This window comes from Artibeus jamaicensis, unplaced genomic scaffold, assembly GCF_021234435.1.
Source record: "Artibeus jamaicensis isolate MK-2021 breed Jamaican fruit bat unplaced genomic scaffold, CSHL_Jam_final contig_475, whole genome shotgun sequence".
Classification (NCBI taxonomy): domain Eukaryota; kingdom Metazoa; phylum Chordata; class Mammalia; order Chiroptera; family Phyllostomidae; genus Artibeus; species Artibeus jamaicensis.
Window position 1 is genome coordinate 7,883,571 of NW_026521852.1, and position 26,581 is coordinate 7,910,151.

Sequence of the window (26,581 nt, forward strand, 5' to 3'; positions counted from 1 at the left end):
CGTTAGCCTTTTTGAAATCTACACCATGGTTTCCTGCCCACCTTAAGCTAGTTAGTAGTTAGCACCTTCCCTCTCCTGGAAAGGAATACATGGTGTCCACACAGGAATAGACACCAGCTAACAGGCATAGACTGCCAGGAGCCCCAGATCCTCTCAGCAGCCCATATCAATTTTGGTGGAAGCACAGATGGGGAGGAGAGCAGGTGAGGAGGATTCACCCAATATTGTGTTTCACAGCTCCCTTCCATGGCCTCATCAGTACCTCTTTTGAAGGCATATTTTCTCTCTGTTTCCTTCTCTTCCCATTAGTAGGGACCCAGGAAAGCAGATGCTTCTTTCACAGCCCCTGAAACTTAACAATAATGGGGTACCCCAGCTAGGAGAAAATGATGAAGAGAAGTGACAATGGTTGGGGAGAAAGGCATTTATTTGGGGACCCTTACTTCTCAAAGATACACCTCAGGCTCCCTGAACCATTTTGTTCCCAGACACTGAAGTCTTTATACCTTGAAAGGGAGCAGCCAGGCCATATCTGACTCAGGCTGGAGCGGAAGCCACAGACTGGGGGAAGGGAGGAGTGGGGAAGGGGCCAAGCAAAGGGTGGAGGTACACATGAGCAGGAATAAGGGAGGGGTGGTCTGGAGTCAAATGTTCTTAAATTTTTTATTTTATTTTTAAAAGTTGATCTTAAAGAGAGAGAAACATCCACTTATTTATGCATTTATCGATTGACTCTTGCATGTGCCCTAACCAGTGATTGAATCCACAACCTTGGTATATTGGGGTGACATGTTAACAAACTGAGCTACCTAGCCAGGGCCATGGAATCAAGTGGTCTTAAGAGAAGATGAGATGCCAGCTTGTCAAAAGTATCTTGCACTTGTGTTACCTTTCTTATTTTTAATGAGCTTTCCGTCCACTCTCTTTTCCAATGTAGATCTCGAGACCTATTCTACACTTAATTTCTCCCTGTCTCCCCACAGTCCATCTCCTTACAGTAGCTGTTGGAGTGCTTACCATGATGACTAACTATTGTTTATAAGGCATACAATAATACAACAAAAAATATTGTGCAGCTATCTGGTGCCAGAGCCAAAGTGCATACCCTATTGTACAACCTGTCTGTGCATCCATTTTCTCACCTACAAAAATGTAGAGAATAACTCTACTTACCTCAGGTGGTTGTAAAGATGTAATGAGACAATGTGTACAGTACAGTGTTTGGTACTTAATAAGCACTCAGTCACTCAGTAAGCTTTACCTATTATTATTCAGTGTGGCACTAAGCAGATTATCAAGTGCTTTCATTTCCAGAGTCTCACCTAATCCCATAATAGCCCACCATTCCTTGCTCTTTATATTGGAGCCTCAGTGCCTTTGTTACAGGGCCCAGACTCAGTCCTCTCCCTCAACTCTTACCTCAAGTCAATCATCAATTCCATTCATGAACACTTTTCTAGGTGAAATGCATCCTCTTCTAAATTGTCGCTCCTTTGATTCTAACATGTATTCTCTCCTGGATGGTTTCAATACCTGAACCACCTCATGTAGTTGTTGGTGTGAATAAAATTCCCAGGAATTGGGCCATGCATGCACAGCTATAGAGGTGAGTGAGAGGCCTTGTCCATAGCCTCTTTTATTAGCTGTCCCTCCCTCAGACTTTTGCAGGACCTGTGCTTTTCTCTAGTACAACCCTTATTCCAGCTAATGGCGTTCTCTATTTATCTGTCTCTCTCAGGGGTCCTATTGAATTCATCTTTGTAATCTAGTAGTGTTCAGTAGAGTGCTTAGAACATAATTGCTGCTCAATAAACTTGTTGAATGACTGCCTATAGTCTCTCTCTGGCCCACATTCAACCTGCAATCTCTCCTCTATTCTACTCCTATTTCCACACTGCTCCCCAAAGTTATTATCTTAAAATGCACAACTGATTCACATTGCTTAGTGTTTGAATATCTCTATTATGTCCCTATTATTTACAAGAAAATACAAAATTTATTTTTTTAAACTCATATTTTATATTTTTCTGTGGAGCAAAATATGTTCTTCATTATATACAAGATTATTTCTGAGTCACAAAACCTCTCTCCATGTTTTTTCCTCCATTCAATCTGGGTTGTCACTATCAGACAAACAGAAAGCATGAGGACCCTTTTTATCTGCATCTGCAATGGATAAAATTAAAAATCTTTAGCTGGACACCCAAGGCCCTTCATAGTTGAATTTCTAACTTCCTCCCCAGCTTGTCTCCTGCTACCCATTCCACAATACACTCTTGTCCTCTTTCTTGGAATAGGTCAGGCCTTTTTCTGTTTTTTTAAAGTTTTGTTAATGTTTTCTTCTTTTTTTTAAGACTACTTATTTATTTATTTTTAGATAGAGGGGAAGAGAAGGAGAAAGAGAAGGAGAGAAACACCAATGTGTGGTTGCCTCTTCACCACCCCATACTGGGGACCTAGTCCGCAATCCAGGCATGTGCCCTGACTGGGAATTGATCCAGTGATCCTTTGGTTTGTAGGCCAGCACTAAATACACTGAGCCATGCCATCCAGGGCTAGTCAGGCCTTTTCTTCACTTAGCATTGGGGATTAAGGAAATATCTGTTTCTACTTTCTAGAATATTCTTCTCCTCCATCTCCACTTGGACAACTATTCTGTGTGCTGTAAGATCAAGCTCAAGATCCACATCCATTGTAAATCCCTAACTTCTCCAAGCAAAGTGAACTCCTTTTATATGCCTTCAGACAATAGAAAAGAGGGATGATACTTATTAAGTACTGGTTCCATATTACCTAGTTTAATTCTCCTTCATAACATTCTTAAAAGATAGACATCATTCAGCTGAATGTGGGCTCAAGTAGGTCACAAAACTAGTAAAAAAACAGTTGGAATTTGAATCCTGGTATGCCTGACTCTGAAGACCCTATTGACCACTGCCTCTTACCTTTATTACAGGGCCTCTTTGCTATGCTTTATGGAACTTATTGGTCTTCACATCTGTTTTCCTGTTAGACTTATAATTAGTGATTGTTTCTTACATATATCTATATTCCCAGAGGCTGAGAAGGCCTTCAATAAATGTACCTAGATGAACAGATAAATGAGTGAATGAATGAATGAACTGAGAGTTACATCACTCCTTTAGGCATGAGCAGCAATGAAAGAATTGTCCAGAGGGAAACACACAAGAGAGACCCAGTCTCATGCTCTGAGCAAGAGAAGCCCTTGTACACCAAATGTCTCCTCTCTTTGGAGCTCTGCTTTATAAGCAAATCAACAACCCTCAAAGAGATGGCATGGTTGCCAAAAAACAAAACATTAAATACATCAAAACAAACCAAAAAACATAACAACAACACCCAGAGGTGACAAGCACAGCTTCCTATAAAGAGCAAGGAGACGCATCCTTTGCCTTCTGGGACCTCCCTCTGAGAACAACACACCAACACAGGTAGTGACATGTAGGCCATTTGGAAAAAAAGGGCTAGAAATAGAAAATTAATACATGAACAGACTGTATTTACACATCAGCCAATTAGCAGACATGTAGGAATGAGAAGGCAAAGGGAACACTGTATTCAGTTACAACATTTCAAGAAAGGGAGTTCAGAAATAATCAGAGTGGTTGGAGAAAAAAACAGTTTGATGAATTTGGGGGGGATATAGAGTGGGATGTTCCAGGCATAGGAAACATGAGCGCATGCTCATATGTCCTCACCACCCCAACCTGCCAGGCTCCCATACTTTGCTCAGCCCTTGCTGTTCTCAAAGTCCTCCATCCTGCTGCTAATTGTTCTCTTCTCTGGCCAGCTGATAAGAATGAGGAGCTGTAAAAGAAACAAACCACAGGTGCCATGTGTCAAGCAATTTTACTGTTGGACTAAGCTGCAAGGTCAGAAAAGAAAGCCTATTTCTAACTGATTTTTCCTTTTAATACTGGATATTCAGGGCTCCTCTTCATGGACAATTCTATTGCAAGCAATATATAGGCACTGTCAGCAAAGTCCAGGGGTTTACAATGCAAGACCAGGCAGGCTGGGCCTGGGGAGAGGTGGTGAGTGAATGGCAGATCCTCAGCATTGGAAGGGACAATGGAGGTCACTTTTTCTGACTTCCCTCTCAGTCAGAAGTCCTAGATCCAACGTGTACAGCATGTCATCATTCAGGCTCTTTATGAACACTCCTAGGCAGTGGGGCTTACTGCCTCATGAAGCAGGCTTTTTTATTTGCTGTATTGCTCTGGCTATTAAGAAGCACTGCTTTATAGTCTATGCAGCTCTGCCTCCCTCTAATGTCTACATTCATTCATCCCAGCTCAGCCTTCTGGAGCCAATCAATATTTATTGAGGATCTACAACTATTCTGGATTCTGAAGTTATAGCTGTGAACAACACAAAGTCCCTCGAAGTGCTTCTATCTACTTTTTACCCACATGAAACAGACTTGTTCCCTTCCCTGCCAAGATCCTATTTGTATTCAGTCCATAGTTTATGAAATCTCTAAGAGCTAAGATCAGTTTCTCCTATTATACACCAAGAAGCATTTCTTAAAAGAGGAATAGAAAGTTTTAAAGGAATTGAAAGATGTCAGTCTCTTTCATGTCACCCTGTATTATTTTGAACATCTTAATATAATACTTATTCCTAGTTGATAAGTTCTTATCAATATACTTATTGTTCTCTACCCTGTTCTACCACTACTAACCAGCTCTCTCCAGAGCAGAGCTTCATTTACCTTATCATCATTGATCACTAGGGTCTAGAACAATGGTTGGCATGTAGTACAGTTTCAATAAATGTTTGTTGAACCACCGGGGTCTCTACACAGACCTCTATCCCTTAGGCATAATCACCTGCCTAAAGATTAAATAGCTGGCCTCCCTCCCCTATCGGGTAAGCAGATAGGTAGCAAGCCTGAGGGGTGCCTCCATAGAAGGTTTGTGGGCATGGAGCCAGGTCACTACTCAGTCAGAGCCACTGAGCAGCTGGCACGCTGGTCTTGCCTGGTATCTAGCTGATAGAGATCCTGGAATGGTTTTTGGAAAGAAAACAAAAGTGAGTCACAGGGAGTCAATCAGTCAGTCTCCCCCAGGCTTATTACATGCCCTGTGGGCAGGAATCCCCTCTAGGTCTGAGGAGAGATCTGTGGGGAAGAGGATATATGCCCTTGCTCTGGAGACCCTGTTTCTAGGACACTAGGGACAACAAGACAACAGCACTCACAAGAGCCTAAGTTTAGCAATGGGAGCTACTGGAGTGCTGTGAGCTCAAGGAGCGCTTCCTGAAGGAGGGGAGTTGCAAATAAAGTTTGAAAGGAGAGAGGGGTTTGATAGGGAACAATTTCAAATAATATTCATGTATTGAACAATAAAGTCTCCCGGCCTTCTGCTAACCACTTAACAGATACCAATTGATTTAAGGCTCATAACACCCTGAGGAGTAGATGTAATTTACTCCTTGACAAATATAGAGATAAAAACTTACAGAAATTAAGTAACTTGTCTAAGTCCAAGGATAGTCAATGGTAGTATGAGGATTTGAATCCGGGTATGAAAACCTCCAAATCTGAACTCATTGCTGCATGGCCTCAGTGGGTGCTCTAGCATCAGTGATTCCATAGCATCCTTTAGGATTTTTCTATTATAAAAAAGTCATCCCTCAAGAGCAAAGCTGAGAGTGTACCTAGCCTAGGACCAATCAAAGTCCAAAGCTCACAGAAGTTCCTTGAAGACCTGCCAAGGCCCTTCAGACACACAGGAGAGCAAAACCATGCTGCCCAGCCCATCAGCCTTCACAGCCCTAACCCCCAAAGTCCTCCCTGTTGTTTAACAGCTTCCATGGGGCTGCTTTCCGACAGTGTTTCTTCTCTCACCAGACTGCTCTCTACCCCAATTGCCTTCTCCCCCCACTTCAATCCTTAGACCAGGGCATAGGTAAACCATCAAGGGGCCTTAACATCACCCAGCCTTATCACCTTATTTTATAGTGTAGAAACTCAGCCCCATTAGCTGCACCAGCCTCTGCAGTCAGGGGGATATCTGTCCCCTCTAGGAAAACACCTCCCTCGCATGGGCTGTGCCTTGTCTGGGAGAACTCACACCATTTTTTTTGCTCCATGAAGGTCCTGCCTAGGCCTGGAGAGGTCCAGTAGCCCTCTCTGATTGTTCTCATTTTCTATGCCCATTGTTATGGAATGGATTGTGCCCCTCCACCCAAATTACATGTGTTGAAGCCCTAACCCCTAGTATCTCAGAATGTAACTGTATTTGAAAATGGGGCATTTAAAGAGGTAATTAAATTAAAATGTGGTCATTAGGGTAGGCTTTAATTCAAAAAGACTGGTGTCCCTAGGAGAAGAAGAAATTTGGACATGCAAAAGAAATGCCAAGGTTGTGCCCACAGAAGAAAGGCCATGTGAGTACACAGGGAGAGGCAGCCATTTGCAAGCCAAGCAGAGAAACTATCCCTGCTAACACTTTGATCCTGGATACCCAGTCTTTACAAGTATGAGAAAGTACATTTTTATTGTGTAAGCTACCCAGCTTGTAAAATTTTGTTATGACAGTCCTAGCAAACACATATACCCCTTCACCATTTGTAAATACTATAGGGTGCCCAACAGATAACATTCTGCTTTATTAACGTGAAACATTTCCCACCATGTCCTTGTCAATTAAGGAGCTGTGCATTTTCCATTCCAACATGGCTCCCTGAAACACCTAAGCTGTCCACCAATGCCCTGAACACCTCCAGCTGATATGTATACCCAGCACATATCCATCTCCATAAATCAAACCAGAAAAAAAGTCTGGAACAATGATTAGTAAATGAATGAGTAAATAAAAATTTTGAAATTGCACACTTTGATTCTGTACTCTATGGGATGCCATTTGCATTGTAGTCTATGACCCATGTCTTGCAATGTCAAGGTCCAATCTTCCTTCTATATCAATAAAAAAACAAGCCATAACACTTTTAGATCATCCCAGTATCCCTTGGTTTTGGGGAACTATCTCTGCACACCTTGGTTCTCCACAACTGCTGAGAATTGTAAGCTGACAATACAATGTCTACAGATAATTCTACTACAGCAAACATCTATTCCCTTGACTCTGTGTAGTTCTGTAGAACTCTGTAGATTGCTGGGATTTGAGGGTGGGGGTAAAGTGTCTTTTTAAGGGGCAAAGGCATGTTTCTCTCAAATTACTGGCACTACTGCTGTAAGGATAGAGACTGTAACTAAAATCAACCAAAAATCCAGTTACTGTGATTAGTCACTCAGTGTCCATCTAGTCTGTCTGCTTCATCAGAGTGGTTCTCTGAGGCTCTGAGAAGTTGTGGACAGGTAAAAAGAGCTATAACTTTGGGGTTAGAGCTATAACTTTGGAATCATAGCTACACCATCACCTATCTGGGCCTTAACACTTCATGAGAAAATAGCATTAATAATTCTTATTTAATAGGTCTCCATGAGAATTAAATTACATGGGTCAACAATAAGAATATCTAGGAGAGCATTACATATTAATTCTGTTTTAATAAATTTTATTGATTTTTCAGAGAGATAGGGGGAGAGAAGAAGAGAACATTCATTTGTTGTTCCACTTATTTAGGCATTCATTGGTTGACGCCTGTATTTGCCTTGACCAGGGATTTAACCCACAACCTGGGGACATCAAAACAATCCTCCAACTGAGTTACCCAGCTGGAGCACATATTAATTCTTTTTTCCCCTATTTTTCTCTGTATCTGTCCTCCTGGTGAAGGTCAGGTACTTCTTGTCTCCCTCCTAACACCCTGTCCTTCCACTGATGGATGGAAGATTCCAGAGACAGCTCTGTAGTCCCAGCTGTCAGCATCCACAAGTGCAGTTACAACCATACATCAGCAACAAAGCACCTGGACCTTGCTTCTCTTAGAGACACACTCACTGCCCAGGGCCTCAGTCCCAAGGGGGCTGTTATAAACAGATTTCTTTCCAAAAGTGAAAGGAAACTAAGGGATGATAAGTAATTAATTCCTTTTAAGAAGTAGGGAAGGAATCTGAATCAGCTGCCTAGCCAGGAGTAAGGAACTGCCTACCAGTTCCTGCTTCAATTCCCCAATCCCAAGATACAATACATATAAAGAGTTGAAAGAAAAGGATACAAGCAAAGCATAACAATGACAAATGTGTGTGTGTGTGTATATATATATATATATATATATATATATATATATATACAAACAAATACACAACTCAATATAAATGTTTGTCACATAGAAAATACAGAATAGAGAGAATCCATATGTTGGCTTTTCTACCATGTCTCAATTCTTTAATGAAAAAGTAATATAAACTTATACCTGGTGGTATCAGAAACAAATGTGTTATTTGCAGTAATAACTGAGTAGCCCTGCATTACTTAAAAATGTCTGTTCTAGCTACCCAAATAGATCATCAAAAAGGGTCCTCTGTCTCGCAACCCCTACTGACAGGATAAGTTACAACAGGACTAACATAGAATTTGCATACATTACATAAACAAAAGAAAAAGAAAAAATCACATGACCATATCAATAAATGCATAAAAAGCACTTGATAAGGTAGAGCACCCATTTATGATGAAAACTCTCAGCAAAGTGGGAAGAGAGGGAGCATCTCTCCCAAGAGGGAGAGAGGACATGAGCATGTCCTCAATATACTAAAGGACATATATGACGGACCTACAGCTAACATCATACTCAATGGGCAGAAACTAAAATCTTTTCCACTAAGATCAGGAACAAGACAAGGTTGTCCACTTTCACCACTTCTATTCAACATAGTCCAATACTATGTTGAAGTTTTAGCCACAGCGATCAGACAAGAAAAGAAAATAAAAGGCGTCCAAATAGAAAAGGAGTAAACGAAACTGTCATTGTTTGCAGATGACATGATAGTGTACATAGAAAATCCTATAGACTGTACCAAAAAACTGCTCAAACTAATTAATGAATTTGGCAAAACAACGGGATACAACATCAATATCCAGAAATCAAAGCATTTTTGTATACCAATAATGAATAGCAGAAGCAGAAATCAAGAAAAAAATCCCATTCAATATAGCAATAAGAAAAATAAAATACCTAGGAATAAACCTAACCAAGGAGGTAAAAGACCTGTATACAGAAAACTATACAACACTGAAGAAAGAAATCAAGGAAGACACAAACAAGTGGAAACATATATCGTGTTCATGGTTTAGAAGAATTAACATCATTAAAATGTCCATACTACCCAAAGCAATTTACAGATTCAATGTAGTACCCATTGAAGTACCAATTGGTATATTTCACAGACATAGAATACTTCAAAAATTTATATGGAACCATAAACAACCCTGAATAGCAGCTGCAATTTTTAGAAAGAAGAACAAAGTAGGAGGGATCACAATACCTGATACCAAATTGTATTACAAGGCCACTGTAATCAAAACAGCCTGGTACTGACCAAAAAAACAAGCACATAGACCAATGGAACAGAACAGAGAGCCCAGAAATAAACCCAAGCCCCTATGGTCAATTAATATTCAACAAAGTGGGCAGCAAAATAACATGGAGTAAAAATACCTTCTTCAACAAATGCTTTTGGGCGAGCAGGACAGCTACCTGCAAAAAAAAAAGGAACTCAAACACTAACTTACACCATACACAAAAATAAATTCAAGGTGGATAAAAGATTTAAATATAAGTTGTGACAAAATTAAAGTCCTAGAGAAGAGCATAGGCAAGAAAATCTCAGATATTTCATGCAGCAACATTTTCGCTGATATGTCCCCTAGAGCAAGGGACATAAAGGAAAGAATGAACAAATGGGGTCTCATCAAAATAAAAAGCTTTTGAGTGGCTAAAGAAAACAGTATTAAAATAAAAAGAGAACCAACTAAATGGGAAAATATATTTGACAATGATACCTCAGACGAGGGTTTAATCTCCAAAATATATAAAGAACTCACATGACTCCACTCTAAGAAGACAAGCAACCCAATTAAAAAATGGGCAAAGGACTTGAACAGACACTTCTCCAAGGAGGACATACAGAGGATCCAGAGACACATGAAAAGATGCTCTCAGTATTGCAAGCTATCAGAGATATGCAAATTAAAACCACAATGAGATACCACTTCACACCAGTCAGAATGGCCATCATAAACAAAGCAACAACAAGTGTTGGAGAGGTTGTGAAGAAAAGAGGACCCTGGTGCACTGTTGGTGGGATTGCAGACTGGTACAACCACTGTGGAAAACACTATGGAATTTTCTCAGAAAACTAAAAATGGATCTACCTTTTGACCCAGCAATTCCACTGCTGGGATTATATCCTAAGAACCCTGAAACACCAATCCAAAAGAACCTATGCATCCCAATGCTCATAGCAGCACAATTTACAATAGCCACATGCTGGAAGCAATCTAGGTGCCCATCAGTAAATGAATGGGTCTAAAAACTATGGTACATTTACACAATGGAATTCTATACAGCAAAAAGAAAGAAGCAGCTCCTATCCTTTGAAACAGCATTGATGGAACTGGAAAGCATTATGCTGAGTGAAATAAGCCAGGCAGTGAAAGACAAATATCATATGATTTTACCTTTAACTGGTCACCAATCAACAAAACAAACAAGCAAAATATAACCAAAGACACTGAAACAGAGAACAGGCTGACAGTGACCAAGGGGAGAAGGGAGGAAATTTCAGGGAAAAGGGGGAAGGGTTTGCAGGAACAAGTATAAAAGACACATGGACAAAAACAAGGGTGGAGGTGGGAAAAGAAGGGAGGTGGGGAGGGCTAAGGGGGTGGGCTGAGATGGGAGTAAAAGCAGAAAACTGTACCTGAACAACAATAAAATTTTAAAAAAGAATTTGCAAAAATAATCTTTTACTGTTGATGAACAGCTTTATATTTCACAAGTCATTTTCATATTCATTTTACATTTTAAGCCACAAAACTCAACCCTGGTTAGCTGAATCTCAGAAAGGTTTGGTGACTTCTGTAAGGGTTAGAGTTAGGGTTAGAGTTGGGTTTAAGGTTAACTGGTATGAAGGGACTATGAACTTGAACCCACATCTCCTGACTCCTAATATATGCACTCACTCTTTTTTACTAAATCACAAGGGAGGAACATAACATCACGTGCCAGTGGCTTATACACACATTCCTGTACACGATGTAATGAGATAACATAATTTGACAACTCCTTTCTATTTGGGGCATTGCTCAGGATCCTATTAGAACCTAAGTTTCAGGGATATGAAGCATGCCAAGTATTCGAACAGAAAATGGAATGGAAATTGTAAGAGGAGAATCTATGGGAAACTGAGGCACCTAGAAACAAAGAGGAGAAGGATAAAGAAAAACTTCATATTCTGTCTCTTTCAAGTATTAGATCCACAGTTCCAAGTGATCATTTGTCAAGTGTGAAACAAGAGAAAATGGTGTGCAGCAGTAGGTTCAAGACAAGGATCAAACAACTTCCTGATTGGGGTAGTGGTGGGGATGAGAAATAAAATGAGCTGCAAAGTAAGAAAAAGAATGTTATTATACTATGGTATAATAACACCAAAAAGTTCACCCTTCTGGCTCAGAACTCTGAGGTGTTCTGTGAGAGGCAAGGTGGTCACTCATGTTTTCTGTAAAGAGGCATCATGGGGATAGTGATGGAGGTATTCTCAAAAGAAAGCAGAGATTCCCTATCCTAGGTTGGAGACTATATGTAAAAAGACTGGGGACAACTAATAAAATGGTGCTTTGTGGGGGGTGGGGTTTTACTCCTAGGACAGACTAGAGTTAAAGAAAGGCATATCTCTTCTCAGACATGCTTGGAACAACTTCCCTTCTGCATCTCATTTGTAAGGAAAATAAAAATAAAAATTCTGCCTTCAATACTGTTCTGACTTTTAGTACAGTGACCCCTCCCTCACCTATTGTGGGAGTTATGTTCCAAAGACCCTCGCAATAGGTGAAAATCCGCGAAGTAGCAGCATTATGTTAATTTTATTATTTATATATATTTTAAGGCTTTATAAACCCTTCCCACACTCATATAAACCTTTCCCACTCTTATTAACCTTTCTCACACTCTTATAAACACTTCATATGCTATTAAACACTTTCTACACTCTTAAACCTATGTAATTTTAACAACATATAAATTTCTATATGGGTACTCACCAGTGAAGTATACTACAAATTGAATGATGAAGATCATGAATTATGTAGCTGTGCAGTACTGATGGCGATGAAGGTGATTATGATGAGATGAATGTACTATACAGACAGAGCATTACAGCTCTTTTGAAGGCACCGCTTCATCAGGTGCTTCATTAGATGGTGTAGTATCTTCACCCTGAGCCATAACTTCTATTTCTGCTAAAGGCGTAGGCATTACTGATCTCTTCGTCGGAGTGATGAACATAGATATGTGTTGGGGGCTGGGATAAGCCTGAAACAGGCTGATACAATCCGACCTGAAGGTTGCGCCTGAATAACAGGACGCTGCGGTTAGGAGCCATAGAACTCCCCCTCCTGGACATGCAGGTAGCACACCAATCAGTGCCTTGGTCATGCGCCCACCATGCGCCCCCCGCCCAATCGTGGGCTAGAGCACGCCTTGAAGCCCCCTATCCACTGCACTTCCCCCACTGCCCTCCTCTATATAACTCCCTCCATTTTGAAATAAAATTTGCAGCTTGATCAGAATCCTTTGTCTTGCTGCCATTCTTCACGCCTCCTGTCCCATCCCCCTTCATCCGTTACAGGTATATCGGCGGACCCCGTTGACTGCCTCGCGGGCCGAGGCAGATATGGGAGCTGCTGTCACTGCTTTTTATCCTCAGAGGCAGCTTCTCCATGCAGAGAAATGCTCTTGAGTCCAAAGCATCTCTGAAATTTGTCAAACCAGCCCTTGCTGGCACTGAATGGGGTTGGTCTGGTGGGAGAAACACTCTAAGGTCCTGCTTCTGCATCATCATCCTTGTCTTCATCCTCATCACCATCGTGAACATCCATGCTTTCTGCAAAACTATCATAAAGTTTCTTGGCCTTCATCCAGAAGGGGTTGTTATCTAGGGAGATATTCTTCTTCCGGCAGTCATTTATCCACAAGTTCAATGCAGACTCCATCCTCACAATGGCCTTATTGCAGGAAGTGACCACCCTCTTTGCAGTCTTGTTAAAAGTCATTGTTGCTGTAGACCTAATATTCTTTTTGTCTTTCTTTATGTAGCAAACAGTAGATTCGTTGATCTTATCATGGCGGCCTACAGCCGCCAAGCTTTTGCCTTCCTTTAACATACCAAGAAGTTCCACCTTTTCTTTGATGGTAAGCATATTTCTCTAGCGCTTGGGTTCACTGCCAGAAGCCTTAGAAGGCAGAGAACATTTGGGTGGCATCGTAGGTCTTGAAATAAATTCAAACTTTTAGGAAAATTTGACAAAAACACAACACCGCAGGGCTGTGTGCAGCGATCAGATGCCAATGTGAAGTGGACAAGGAGAGATGCCAAAAGTATATGCACAGTGTTGGAGAGCAGACAGATGCTAGGGTCACTGAGCCAATCAGCGCCCAGGATACAGAACACAGTGCTGTGGTTGGTTGGTTGCCTTCCATTCCATCAGCCAATAAATAGTATGCCGTGTACAATCTCGCATTGGCAAACTTGTGCAAGCAGTAGTGGAGTAGTGCATTTCTTTCATTGTGTGCAGTATGGTATTCATCCGCTGATGAAATACATACTGTATTTTACTTCAATTTAATATTCTTTTAATATGTGTGAGTTAGCTAGCATTTTATATATTTTACATTGTTTTTAAAGTTTTAGGCAAAAACAAAATAATAAATATTATATAAATACCTATATAGTGCAAAATACCATGATATAGCAAAAACCGTGATACAGAATTAGATTTTTTTAAGAAAACCCACGATACAGTGAAGCCAGAATAAGTGAACTGCGATATAGCAAGGGACAACTGTAATCCCAGAGACAATGGCATGGGCTCCCAATTCCCTTACAGCTTATCACATAAAACTCAACTTCATACCTTCACTGGAATACCTATTAAGTGCCAGGCACTGAAGTACTAGGGGGGAGTGAGTTCTGCCCCCTACCTATACCAACCTCATCTCCCTGGTTCCAGGTGGAGATCACATTCCTGCTTTGGCCACACACATCCAGCCTCCACCCTATCCTCTCCAGCACCCCCAGATTTCTATGTAAGTGACTTTCTTCCCATGGCAAGAAAAAATCCCTGCCCTTGACTTTTTCTTCCTGCTCTAGTTCCAAAGCAGAACCTAGTCCCCCAGTTCCCTAGGATGTCAAATGTCTAATACCTAATTTTGCCCTATCTTGTCCTCCTTTGAATGCTTCTAAAAGACTTTTCAGGCTTCTGTAATCTCTACCCCATCAAATGGGAGTCCTCTAGTTCTTCCCATTCTGCTCCACAGGGGACTCAGTACCAGGCATTCAATACCAGACCACAGTGTTTCCAGATGTCTCCCAGTCACTAGATTCCACAATTATTTATTGGGTGCATACTGAATACCCATGGGACTCAAGTATTATATACCTAATTTTCTTATGAGAAAACTAATTTCTTTAAAAGATTCACTGATTTATTCACAATGAAAGGTGGTGACAGATAAAAAAGAATTGCAGCTGAAGTCTTCTGACTAGGTATAGTCTGTTTCCATTCCATTCTAGCCCCAATCTAAAGACTAGTATACCCAGGAAGTATCAGTATCCACAGGGCAATTCAGGCCCATTTCTGTAACAAGAATGGAATCCAAACTCTCCAAGCCTTCTGGACAGAAATGTGTGTGTGTGTGTGTGTTGCAGAGAAGAAAAAATAATAAAGAGGAAGGAATTAGAAGAAAAAAGATACAGAGACAAAAGGTTTCTGGCATCAAAGAAGAGGTGCTAGAACCAAAGAAAATCTTCCTACTTACTATTCTATATTAGGGAAGACATCCTACCATTTATTTCCCATTACTGTCTTCAATTAATTCCCTTTCATACAGGGGACCTGAAGCATAGAGCTGGTATGTTGATTAGATTGGGTTTAATTCATTTGTGTAATATCCCTGTTCAGAACAATGTCTAATTAACACTTTTGTTGGGGGGATAAAATCTCCCATATTCATTAATGAATGAGGGAAGGTACACGATGCTTTCCCAGGCAACAGCCTCGATTCTACCAAGCTGTTTGCTGGCTCCATCTTACGAATGTCTTTTTTTTAGATTTTATTTATTTTTATCTTTAGAGGTGAAGGGAAGGAGAGAGGGAGAGAAACATCAATGTATGGTTGCCTTTCGTGCGTCCCCTGCTGGGAACTGGCCTGCAGGGAACCATCCTGCAATCCAGGCATGTGCCCTGACTGGGAATCGAACCTCGATTGTCTGGTTCGAAGGCCTGCACTCAATCCACTGAGCTACACGGGCCAGGGAAGCACAAATATCTTAATGAGACATACCTTAATAATGAGATTATCACTCACTTAGGAGTGATAATCACCAGAACAAGCAGATGGAGTTTAGATTTAATGATGTGATGCTCAATGCTACATGAGCCGGCATTCACACCTATTACTGGGGACCTTAACAATGGGTGCCAAATCCAGAGAGGACACATAGCTAGATAGCTTACACCAAGTAGTATAGGCATTCTCTAAGACACTGGATGAAATTCTAAGTATGAGTTTATTTTCTGATTTTCTCACTCCCTCTAAGCTTTGCAAGGATATCTTAGATTTGTTTTATAATTTCACTGTTTGCAAAATATTTTTATAAATGTTAGTAGAGCTTCTGGTCAAGATGGCAACATAGATAAACATAGCTTGCCTCCTTGCACAACCATATCAAAATTACAAGTAAACTATAAAACAACTATCATTCAGAACCATCAGAAATCAAGCTGAGTGGAAGTCCTACAACTATGGGGTTAAAGAAGAAATGAACTACAGAATTAAGGAAGAAATCTTATCAAGACTGATAGGATGGATAGAGATGCAGAACAGGCTTGTCCTATACCCACATGTGGCAGAAAAAAATCAGGAGGGAAATCTCAGGAGCAAGAGTTACCAGCCCCACACAAGGCTCTCTAGCCCAGGTTCAACTGCCAGGAATAGAAGTTGCCATAACTTTTGACTGTAAAAACCAGCAGGGATTAAGGATATAGAAAACAGAAATTTCTAGAGTCCCAGGCAGTTCCTCTTAAAGGGGTCAGAACAAACACTTACATGGACTCACTCCCTCTGAGCTCCAGTGCAGGGGCAGAAGATTAAAAGGCATGAGACAGATGAGGAGGAATTGAACTGTCTGGCATCAGGGCAACAGTTGGGGGCAGCTTTTTCCCAGATAAAAATTCTGGCAGAGGCCATTGTTCCTTTTCTGAGCCCTCCACGCAAACAGCCACAGAGCTGGCAGGTGGGCACCATATCTAAGACTTCATCAACCTGGCTCACACTTTTTGCCCCACTCTGGTGGTTCCCTGACACCATATGCCACTCAACTTTCAGGACCACCCAATGATTTCCAGTGGCTTTTTCATACAAATGGCCTGTCTTGGTCCATGCTTCAGAATTCTCTAAATTCTCTGAAATAGGCAACATCTGGCTTCAGCAAGCCCTGTACTTCTCTCTAAATTGCCCCAGGCCCAGCACTAGTAGCAGCTGGCCTTAGTTAACAGCTTGGTCTCACCTGGGCACCTCCAAGCCCTGCACAAGTAGGAGCCATCTGCAGATTGCTTTGTAGCTTATGCTGTGTGATCCTGGATAAGACACATGTGGTGGCTGACCTTGAACGTGCCAACAACAATCAAGGCTCAACTACAACAGGAGGGTGAATATAGCCCATACAGTGGGTGCACCTTGAGCATCCAGCTTGGGTAATAGGAAAAGCTGTGCCACTGGACTCTACAGCACACCTACTACATTAGGCCATTCTACCAAGCCTGGGAAATGTGGTAGCTCTACCTAATACATAGAAACAAACACAGAGAGACTGTCATAATGGGAAGACAAAGAACCTTGGCCCAAATGGAAGAACAGAACAAATTCCCAGAAAAAAGGACTAAACAAAGTGGAGAGAAGCAATCTACTAGATGTAGAGTTGAAAACACTGGTAATAAGGATGCTCAAGGAACTTAGTGAGGACCTCGACAGCTTTAAAAAATATCTAGTCAGAAACAAAGTATATGTTAATTGAAATAAATAATAATTTATAGGAAATCAACAGTAAAGTGGATGAAGATGAGAATCGAATCAGTGTTTTGGAATATAAGAAAGCAAAAAACAATAAACCAGGTGGAAATGGGAGGGAGGTGGGAAGCATGGGGCGCAAGGGGGGCTGGGATGGGAGAAATAGACAAAAAACTGTACTAGAAAAATAACTAAATAAAATTATTGAAAAAAAATAAAGCAGACAGCAAGGGAAAAAGAATACAAGAAAAGGATAAAGTAAGGAGCCTCTGGGACAACTTCAAGCATACCAACATTTGCATCATGGAGATGACGCAAGAAGAAGAGAGAGAGCAAGAAACTGGAAGCCTGTTTTAAAAAATAATAGAAAACTTCCCTAGCTTGGTGAAAGAAATAGACATACAAATCCAGGAAGTGCAGAGAGTCCCAAACAATATAAATTTAAAGAGGCAAACACCAAGGCACATGATAATTAAAATACCAAATGTTAAAGACAAGGAGAGACTCTTAAAAGCAGCAAGAGAAAGCAGTTATTAACCTACAAGCGAGCTCCTATAAGACTGTCAGCTAATTTCTCAAATGAAACTTTACAGGCAAGAAGGAGTTGGAAAGAAGTATTTGAAGTCCTGAAAGGCAAGGCCCTATATCCAAGATTGCTCTGTCCAGCAAAGCTATTGTTTGGAATGGAAGGGCAGGTAAAGAGCTTCACAGACAAGAAAAAGCTGATGAAATTTATCACCACCAAACTAGTATTATACAAAATAGAAAGGATCTTCTTTAAGAGGATGAAAAATATAAATAAAATGGCAATAAGTGCATATTTATCAATAGTTGATTCTAAAAAACAAAATAAACAAGCAGAACATAAACAGAATCACAGATACAGAGAAGTATTGATGCTTGCCAGATGAGAAGAAGGTCTGGGAAATGGGGGAAAATGTGAAGGGATTAAGAAGTACAAATTGGAAGTTACAGTATAGTCATTGGAATATAAAGTACAGCATAGGGAATAGAGTCACCAAGGAACATATATGCATGACTCATGGACATTGACAATGATGTGGGGATTGTCTGAGGGAGTGGGGGAAGGCTGTTCATAGAGGGGAATAGAGTGGGGAAAACTGAGACAACTATAACAGCATAAGCAATAAAACACAATTAAAAATAAATGTTAGTAGACAACTCTTGGGGACAGAGAAAACCAATCCCATTTAATAAATGAGGGGAATGAACTTAGAGAAGTGAGAGACTTGCCCAAGCTCACAAAGCTAAGACATGCCATGACCAGGAGTGAAATCCAGATCTTCTGACTCCAGAACCCTAGGCTTTTTTGGTATCAGACTCTGTCTGAAGGTCACTAGACACATGCTGTTGCTCTCCAGACAAGTCCCATAGAACTAAGACTCTGCAGAGGATATAAAGAAGTCATAGGGATGGTTTGGGCTTCTACTGGCAGAGAAACCATATAAAATTATATGTGAGAGTCTGAAGGGTATGAGGGCGTGGTGAGGGCTCAAGAGCTTTCACATTTTCCAGAGTCTATGGGCCTCAAAAGCATAAGATTCAGCAACTTGGAGTCCATCTCTGACCATGTCTTCTACTGTGAAATGTGAACTACAACAAGCTGGGTTATTAGTAGAGACCTACATTATAAACTTACCATTTTCATCTGGGAGACCTTAGGTAAATTGTTTAACCTGTATGGGCTTCAGTTTCCATTCCTGAAAAATAGTAATATCCAATCATGTTCTACCTACTATACAGAGATTTTGTGAGAACCAAATACATAAGGAGAAAAGAAATGGTGGCTAGATGATAAAAATTGGAGAAAGATTTCACTGTTTACCCTTTTGCTTTTTAAATTCTGTACCATGTAAATTACCTACTAAAAATGCAAAATTAAGCCCTGGCTGGTGTAGCTCAGTGGATTGAGCGCAGGCCCGTCAACTAGACAATCGAGGTTCAATTCCCAGTCAGGGCACATACTGGGGTTGCAGGCCGGTTACCTGCAGGCCAGTTCCCAGCAAGGGATGCATGAAAGGCAACCATACTTTGATGTTTCTCTCCCTCTCTCCTTCCCTTCCCCTCTAAAGATAAATAAATAAAATGGTTTTTTAAATGTGCAAAATTAAAAATTTAACAAAAACAATGGTCACCAGGTTATAGAAAGCTTTATACACACAATCTCACTTAATTTTTATCATAGCCCTGCAAGGTAAAGATAATTTCCCCAGTTGCATAAGAGGCAAATGAAGTTTGGTAAGCTTAGCTAAGTTGCCCAATGTTATGTATATGACTAAATATTAACAGGTCTAGGATTAAAATTCATATCTCTCTGACTTCAGAGTTGCTATTTGAATCTTTCTCCCTCTCTCTTTCCCCCTGATATTACTGGTATTCATCCGACCTCATAAAAGCTTGGTATTAAGAGAGAAACTTGATTTTTGATGTATATTGGAAGAGAGTAAATCTTACTATATTGCTACAGAAGGGCTAAAATTTTCCCCATCATTATCTAAAAATAGGACTCCCATAACTACTTGTCTTATACCCGACTGGATTGTGCACTGGCAGCCTGAAGGAGAATACATACTCACACACATACACACAGGCTTTTGTTATAGCAAGAGGAGAATTAGGATGGGATTAAAATGTTCTCCCATGATCAGGCACTGTGGAGATCTACCCAGGCAGCCTGGCAAGAGTTGTTTTTTTCTGTCCCACCCCTAAAATGTGCTTGTTCTTACCTTGCACGGTCTTGTAAATACTTGGCTGTTGATTCACATTAAGTTATTGTTTTCTTTCTGCTGCCTAAATGCTCTGCACAGGCTTATCCATGTCAGTGCTTTGACTTAGACTTCAGCCCCTGGAGGACAGAGGCTGGGCCATATGTGTTTCTTTGTATTGCATCCATATGGAGTGAGACACAATCACATGCCTAATATATATTTGAGCAGATGACCACAGAGATAAAGGTCATTTATCCCAACTAAAATAAAAATAAAGCCTCTGGGTAGAATAATTTTTACCAGACAGTGCTTGGAAAAAGATATGTACTAATACCTAGAAGAAGAGTAAGACCTGCATCTTGGCTCTAGCTGGCTTTACCTAGTTACCCAGCTTCAGAGCAACAGAATTATACTCAGTATCAGTTTGTCTACTTATGAAATGGAAATAATACTACCTACTTCACAGGACTGTAGTAAAAATGAAACGAAGGCACTGTGAAGTGCTAGTAAACTGAAAAATGCTATCTATGTTACTTAAAAAAAAAGGGAGAAATAAATAAATAAATAAATAAATAAATAAATAAATAAATAAACAAACTCCTAAGATGCCAAAGCATCCCATAGCTTATCAGGAGGGAAAATGCCTCCTGTCTTTTCCATCCCCAGATATGGAAACTGTCTCATTCACCAGGTCTCCTGTGCATGGCTTAAGGCCTCCTAACACACCATCAGCTAATGAGATGAATATTGAAAGATCATTGCAAAAGCTGGTTGCTACAATTAAAAGGTGGATTTCCACTCATATTTGGGAACAGCTAAAGAGAAATAGCCCAAATTCTCTCTAAATTTTATTTAAGATGTATTAATCCATCTCTAGTAATTCCAGATGGGACACAGCTACATTCCCTAACATTAGGAAGTGTTTGTTCAAATAATAAACCAACTAGTACAAATGTCCATGCAACAGTACACTGTGAAGACTCAGGCACCAGGGAGAATCTGACTGGCAGAAAAGGCAAATAAAGTCATGATTCCTACTGGAGTTCTGAGGCTGATTCTGCAGATGAAGATCAAGGGTTTGTAACAGAGTAAGACAGGGCATTTCATTTAGTGACAGTGACATATTCCAAGCCTGGAGGCATGAGTGAGCAGGACTTACATTAGGGACTTGGCAGTAACTGAGCAGGCTTAAGGTTGAGCAGGCTTAAGGTTGTGTAGGAGAGTAAGGAGAAATAGTAAAAACAATATGTGGGTGCAGTGGGGAGGTAGGGATATTGGTCCTCTATGAAGTAGTCTCTCTTGATCATTATTCCTTCCCTGAGGGTGCCCTATGCTATTCCTAAGATTTAATTATTAATTCTTCATTGTGGTCATGCTTCCAGGATACCCTAAAGACAAGTGATATTTCCTTGCTTTGAGCAGCCTGGCTATGCTAGTCACATAGCAGTTTACTATCTACTGCCTTGCTCTGAGATGACACAGACATATTAAGAACTGTGTGCCAAGAACTATATGCCAAGCTCTTTAAGCTGATCTAATCTTCCCCATAGTCCTATGCTCAGTTGCATTATCACCACTCCAGAGAAAGACTTTAGAGCAGGGTGGTTAGCAGCATGGTATCCAGGCCAGACTGTCTGATTGCAATTCCAGATGCCCTGCCACATTTCAGTTGTCACACTTTGGACAATTTACTTAATTCCTCTGTGCCTGAGATTCCTTTTCTGCAAAATTGGGGTGATGAAAAATACCAATCTCATTTGATCATTGTGAGAATCAAATACATTAATATCATCTAGAAGGGTGATTGGCACAGTATTAGTACATAAGGAAATCTTCCTGACACCTTAATAAGCAATACAGCTGGGATTATAACCAAGTATTCTGACTTCAGAAGCCATGCTCTTTCCACCTCTCCACAGTGTCTCACTTCTTCAGATTCCCTAAGTATACCTTCTCCAATTACTTACAAGTCCCCACTAGATTATAAACTACTCCTGGGACAGTGGTGGTCTCCCACTCACCCCTCTGCTCTCCATGGCACCCTGAGAGTATTTGATCTGTTGTGAGCCCAAATAAGTAAATCCTGGGTGTGGTTAGTACATGAAAGTCTATTACTATATTATCCAACAGAACAGGAGCAGGGAGGAAGCTAAAGTGGCCTGTGGCTAAAGGTTCACTTGCCCCTGGTTTGCTTCCTTTGCCTTTGAGATTCAAAGGTGAAGCAATAGTACCAGATAGTACTGGACTGAGAAAAAGGCCCCATGAAGATGCTGGGAAAAGTAAACCTCTACATGTAGCTCTTTCCTCTCCTTTCCCCTTCTCTCAAACCTTTGCTCTCTTGACTTCCCAAAAAGGACAGCAGTGCCTGCATGCTAAGCAAAATAAGTGTGCCCCTACCACTACCTCACCTGAGCCTAGCAGTGTGCAGGCCAGCAGTCTGAGGGAGACCTGGTTGATACAGGGAAGGGGCCCCTCTGTCATCCTGCCAACTAAGTACTCCTACCTTCTCCTGCCCTATGTCCTCTGCCATTCTGCTTGATGAGTGCATCTCTTCAGACCACCTGACCTCTTCCAGCCCAGGAGGATGGAGGCATAATTAGCTGCACTTTATCTGGGGAGTAGAAGAGGAGAGTGGCTCATTAAACCAGCCACACATGCCTCTCCTTTGGCCTCCTCCTAGTTTCTGTCAATTTTTGCCTCACCCCTCCTGTTTCCTTTGTTCCCAATTTCCCTCTTCTTGTTCTCTCACACTTCGGGCCTCTCCTTTTGCTACCTTGTTCTCTCCCTTTTTCTGGCCATGTCTCTCCCTCCTCATCTCGATGTTTATCCTCTCTCTTCCCTGCTTCCTTCTCTGGCTGTTTTCTGCCTGGCTTTTCCCTCAGTCTCCCAAGATCCCCTTTGCTGTAGTCCCCTCCCCCCTTTTCTCCTTTGTTTCCTGTCTCAGCTGCCTTCTCTGGGCCACCTGTCCTTCTCCCTGTGGCAGCCTTAGCTTTATTGCTTGCCCCAGAATCCTATTTCCTTGCTTCTCTTTCTCTTTTGTTCTACTTTCTTCTGCTTTTTTTTCCAGCCCCTGTTTCTTGGTCAATTTTCCTGCTTTCTCTTTCTCCTTTCCTTACTGTGTTCCTTTCATTACAGTTCTTACCTTTCTATCCTCTTCCTCTCTTCTACTCAGTGCCTCCACCACACTGAAAATGTATATTTTGAGTAATTTGTATAATTCCATCTTTTTCCTGGTAGGATAGACAATGGGGGAAAACAAAGAGGATACTTCCAACTTTTTTCATCTTCAGTGTCCAGCTGTGTTCAAAATCCACTAGTTAGGTCCAAACATAAGACTCAGCAACTGTTGATAATAGCATGTGGAATCAAGGCCAAGAAAGAAAAAAAATGATGATGACTTCTCCACAGATTGGAGGATGAGCTCTGTGTAGGAGTTACTATGGGTCACCTTGGTGACAGGGTGTCTGCCAGCCACACCTGGGCTGCCCACAGCTGTTGCTGAGGGGATCTGAAGGGAGGACTTCTTTTTAAATCCAGTTTCCTCAATTTAGGGCAAGCAGTTCCTACTTCTGAGAAATTACTGTCTCGGTTTTGCTATACTACCATTTCTCCTTCTAAAAATGCAGCTGATGGTAAGCTGCATTTAATTCTGGGATCAAGGCAATCCTGCCAAGTTGGGAGTGGACAGGACTTTCTTTAGAGAAACCATCCAAACATCTGGATTCCCTCTGCCAGGGCTGTTTCAAGTTCTCCACTATAAACTATTATACCTTCAGGTATGATCTTCCAAAACTGGGTCCAAAAGCCTTCCAGCACTCAAGCTCCAGCTTAACCAATTCCAACACTACTTTTTCACAATATCTGTTCAAAACCCTTCACCTCCATTTTCTGCGTTCCTCCACTCCTTCCCACCTCTATTTTTCGCTGACGATACTGCATAACGGAGAAGCTTTTCCCAGAAAAAAAAAAACCAATGTTTCTTTCCCATTTTTTAAACACTGAAACTGCACTTTTTCTAGTAAGCCTTCCTAGATTGATTCCATCCTAAAGATGGAAGAGAACTAAAAAAGTGTTTAATGGCACCTCAATTTAGAGTTAGGATACTGAGTATCACCAGAGTAGTTTATTGACTTGCCTGATGCATATGGATTAATTGCAATGCTGGGATTAGACACCCAAATCTCCTAATTCCTACTCTGTGCTTTTTCCATTGTACCCCAAGTTTGCCTTCTAATCAGAGAAGGAAGAATTGCTGGCAGGTCTGGTGGTCAGGGGATTTCCATAGCTCTGTCACTTGTTCTTTATCCTCAAACACTTTTCTCTGTAGTTAGTCTCTTTGTTATGTCTGATACAGGTGCTATGTTGATCTTCAATAAAAATTTACATAACTATGTGCTCCTTGAAGGCAAGTAATTATATTGTATGCATCTCTGTTTCCTGGGCACTTAATGCCTGACACTCAGTAAATGCTTGCCAGATTGAAACTGAAATGAAAAAACATTATTGACTGTCTAAAACTGGAGACCTAACCATCAATAAGAGGACGATGGATGTTTGTAGACAGGGTGATAAAGCATAGCCCCATCCATTTGGGTCCAGCTCTCTTCTGCCACTCCTTACCACTCTCAAAAGACAATGGGTGATAAGACAATTGCTGAAGGGGCACAACTTACAGTTTTTGCCCATGCTAAGGTCCAAAGAGAAAGGCCTAGCCTTCCAGGCCAGAACTTTGCAATTGCTTGGCCATTTCATGGCTTCCGGTCAAATCTATGAAGAGGAGAAAGAGCTACACGGGGTTCCAAAAAACAATTTCATAAGGTAACTGGGGACCCTAACATCATCTAGGGTGGTCACTCCTGGCTGCTCTTTGCTCTTTCTGGATACAATCTTGTGTGGGTATGTGCAGATAAAAGTCCACAGGAATAAGAAACAAGCTGGAAACAAGGCCTAGGCACTTTAGCAGAAGTTTTGCACATGCCCATAAACTATTCAAAGGAATACAGATGTAGATGGGCAAGAGAGGAGCCTACTGGAACAGCATCTTCCTGAACACTTGGGCACTCTCCCTCTATTCTAATTAAGTTATTGTGCAATCTGTGCAAGAGGTTGTGTGGGAAGTTTAAATCTCGGGCCTGGGATTTGGGTATCTGGCAAAGGATTTAGGTAAATCTTGACTTTTGACTGTAGGGGACAAGAGATCTATAGTAGAGATCCTGGGGTCTGTTAGGTTGCTGTATACCCAGAGGAGTCCCTTAGGCACTAAAGGCAAATTTAATAGGGAAATTGAGGTCAGTGAATAAGGTAGTACTTAGCTATGGTAGAAAGAGCACTCCACTGGTCAGAATCTGCTGTGTGGCATTGGGTAGATCCCAACCCTTATCTGGTATTCAGTTTCCTAATTCATGTAATAGATCACCTCTCGGGTCCCTTCCAGAACTGATGCCCCTGAACTTAGCAAGTCTTTAGCACAAGTTAAGTGAGTGAATAGATCTAATTTCAAGAATCTCTTTCTCCGGATATTTATAAGATTTTTCATGCTACCCATATCCCACTGGTTTCATTTAAATAATGGCCCCTTCAGCATCAGGCCTGCATTTTACCCTTCCTTAATTTCAAAAGCCCAGAAATCTGAGTGTAGTCTCTCAAACTTCATTCTCTTGGCACATTTTTCAAGAACTCACCAATAGCTGTCTACTGAGAAGCCAGGTATATAATAATGCTTTTTTCTTTCAATTTTTAATTGTTATTGCAGATGACATTGGTTAATAGGATTATGTAAGTTTCAAGTGTACTTTTCTATTATACAAGATTTGTATATTGCACTGTGTGCCCACCACCCAAAGGCAAACCATCTTTCCTCACCATATATTAGGCCCCCTCCACTGCTTACCCCCTTCCCTCTGGTAACCACATTATTGTCTGTGTCCACAAGTTTCAGTTTTATATCCCACATTTGGGTGAAATTATATGGTTCTTAGCTTTTTCTTACTGACTTATTTCACTTAGCATAATATACTCAAGGTCCATTGTTGCAAATGGCAGTATTTCATCTTTTCTTATGGCTGAGTAGTATTCCACTGTGTAGATGTACCACATCTTCTTTATCCAATCCTCTATTGTAGGACACTTTGGTTGTCTCCATGTCTTGGCTATCATAAATAATGCTGCAATGAACATAGGGGCACATATATCTTTGTGAATACATGTTTTCTACTTCTTTGGATAGATACCCAGGAGAGGAATTACTGGGTCATAAGGTAATTCTATTCTTAATTTTTGAGCAATCAGCCAACTGTTGCCATAGTGGTTGTACCAGTCTAGTTTCCCACCAGCAGTGAATGAGGGTTCCCTTTTCTCCACAACCTCTCTAACACTTCTCTTGTTGGTAATAGCCATTCTAACAGATGTGAGGTGGTATCTTATTTTAGTATTTACTTATTTTTTTAATTTATTGTATTTTTTACTGTAGTTTCATTGTAGTTTTGATTTTCATCTTCCTAACAGCTAGAGAAGTTGAATATCTTTTCATTGTATCTGTTGGCTGTTTGTATGTCTTCTTGGGAGGAGTCTGTTTAGGTCCTCTGCTCATTTTTAATTAGATTATTCGTTTATTTGTTTGGTGCTAGATTGTA

General features: G+C 40.9%; 1 protein-coding gene and 1 pseudogene across 8 annotated transcripts in view; both read right to left on the reverse strand.

Annotated features, from left to right (window-relative positions):
- Positions 1-26,581, reverse strand: part of KIRREL1 (kirre like nephrin family adhesion molecule 1) — a 123,738-nt gene that overhangs the window by 68,856 nt on the left and 28,301 nt on the right. The window contains exon 2 of one of the 8 annotated variants that reach the window (XM_037137039.2): positions 18,881-18,941. The exons of 6 other annotated variants lie outside the window; for them this stretch is intronic. Coding sequence is in view for 1 of the 2 variants with exons in the window: in XM_053667988.1 (XP_053523963.1) it covers positions 6,863-6,896 (34 nt within the window). In the remaining variant the exon portion in view is untranslated. Of the gene's footprint in view, positions 1-6,862; positions 6,912-18,880; positions 18,942-26,581 lie in introns of those variants that run through there. One more of the 8 variants, XM_053667988.1, reaches the window with a different exon arrangement.
- On the reverse strand, positions 2,092-2,172 carry LOC119043143 (uncharacterized; annotated as a pseudogene).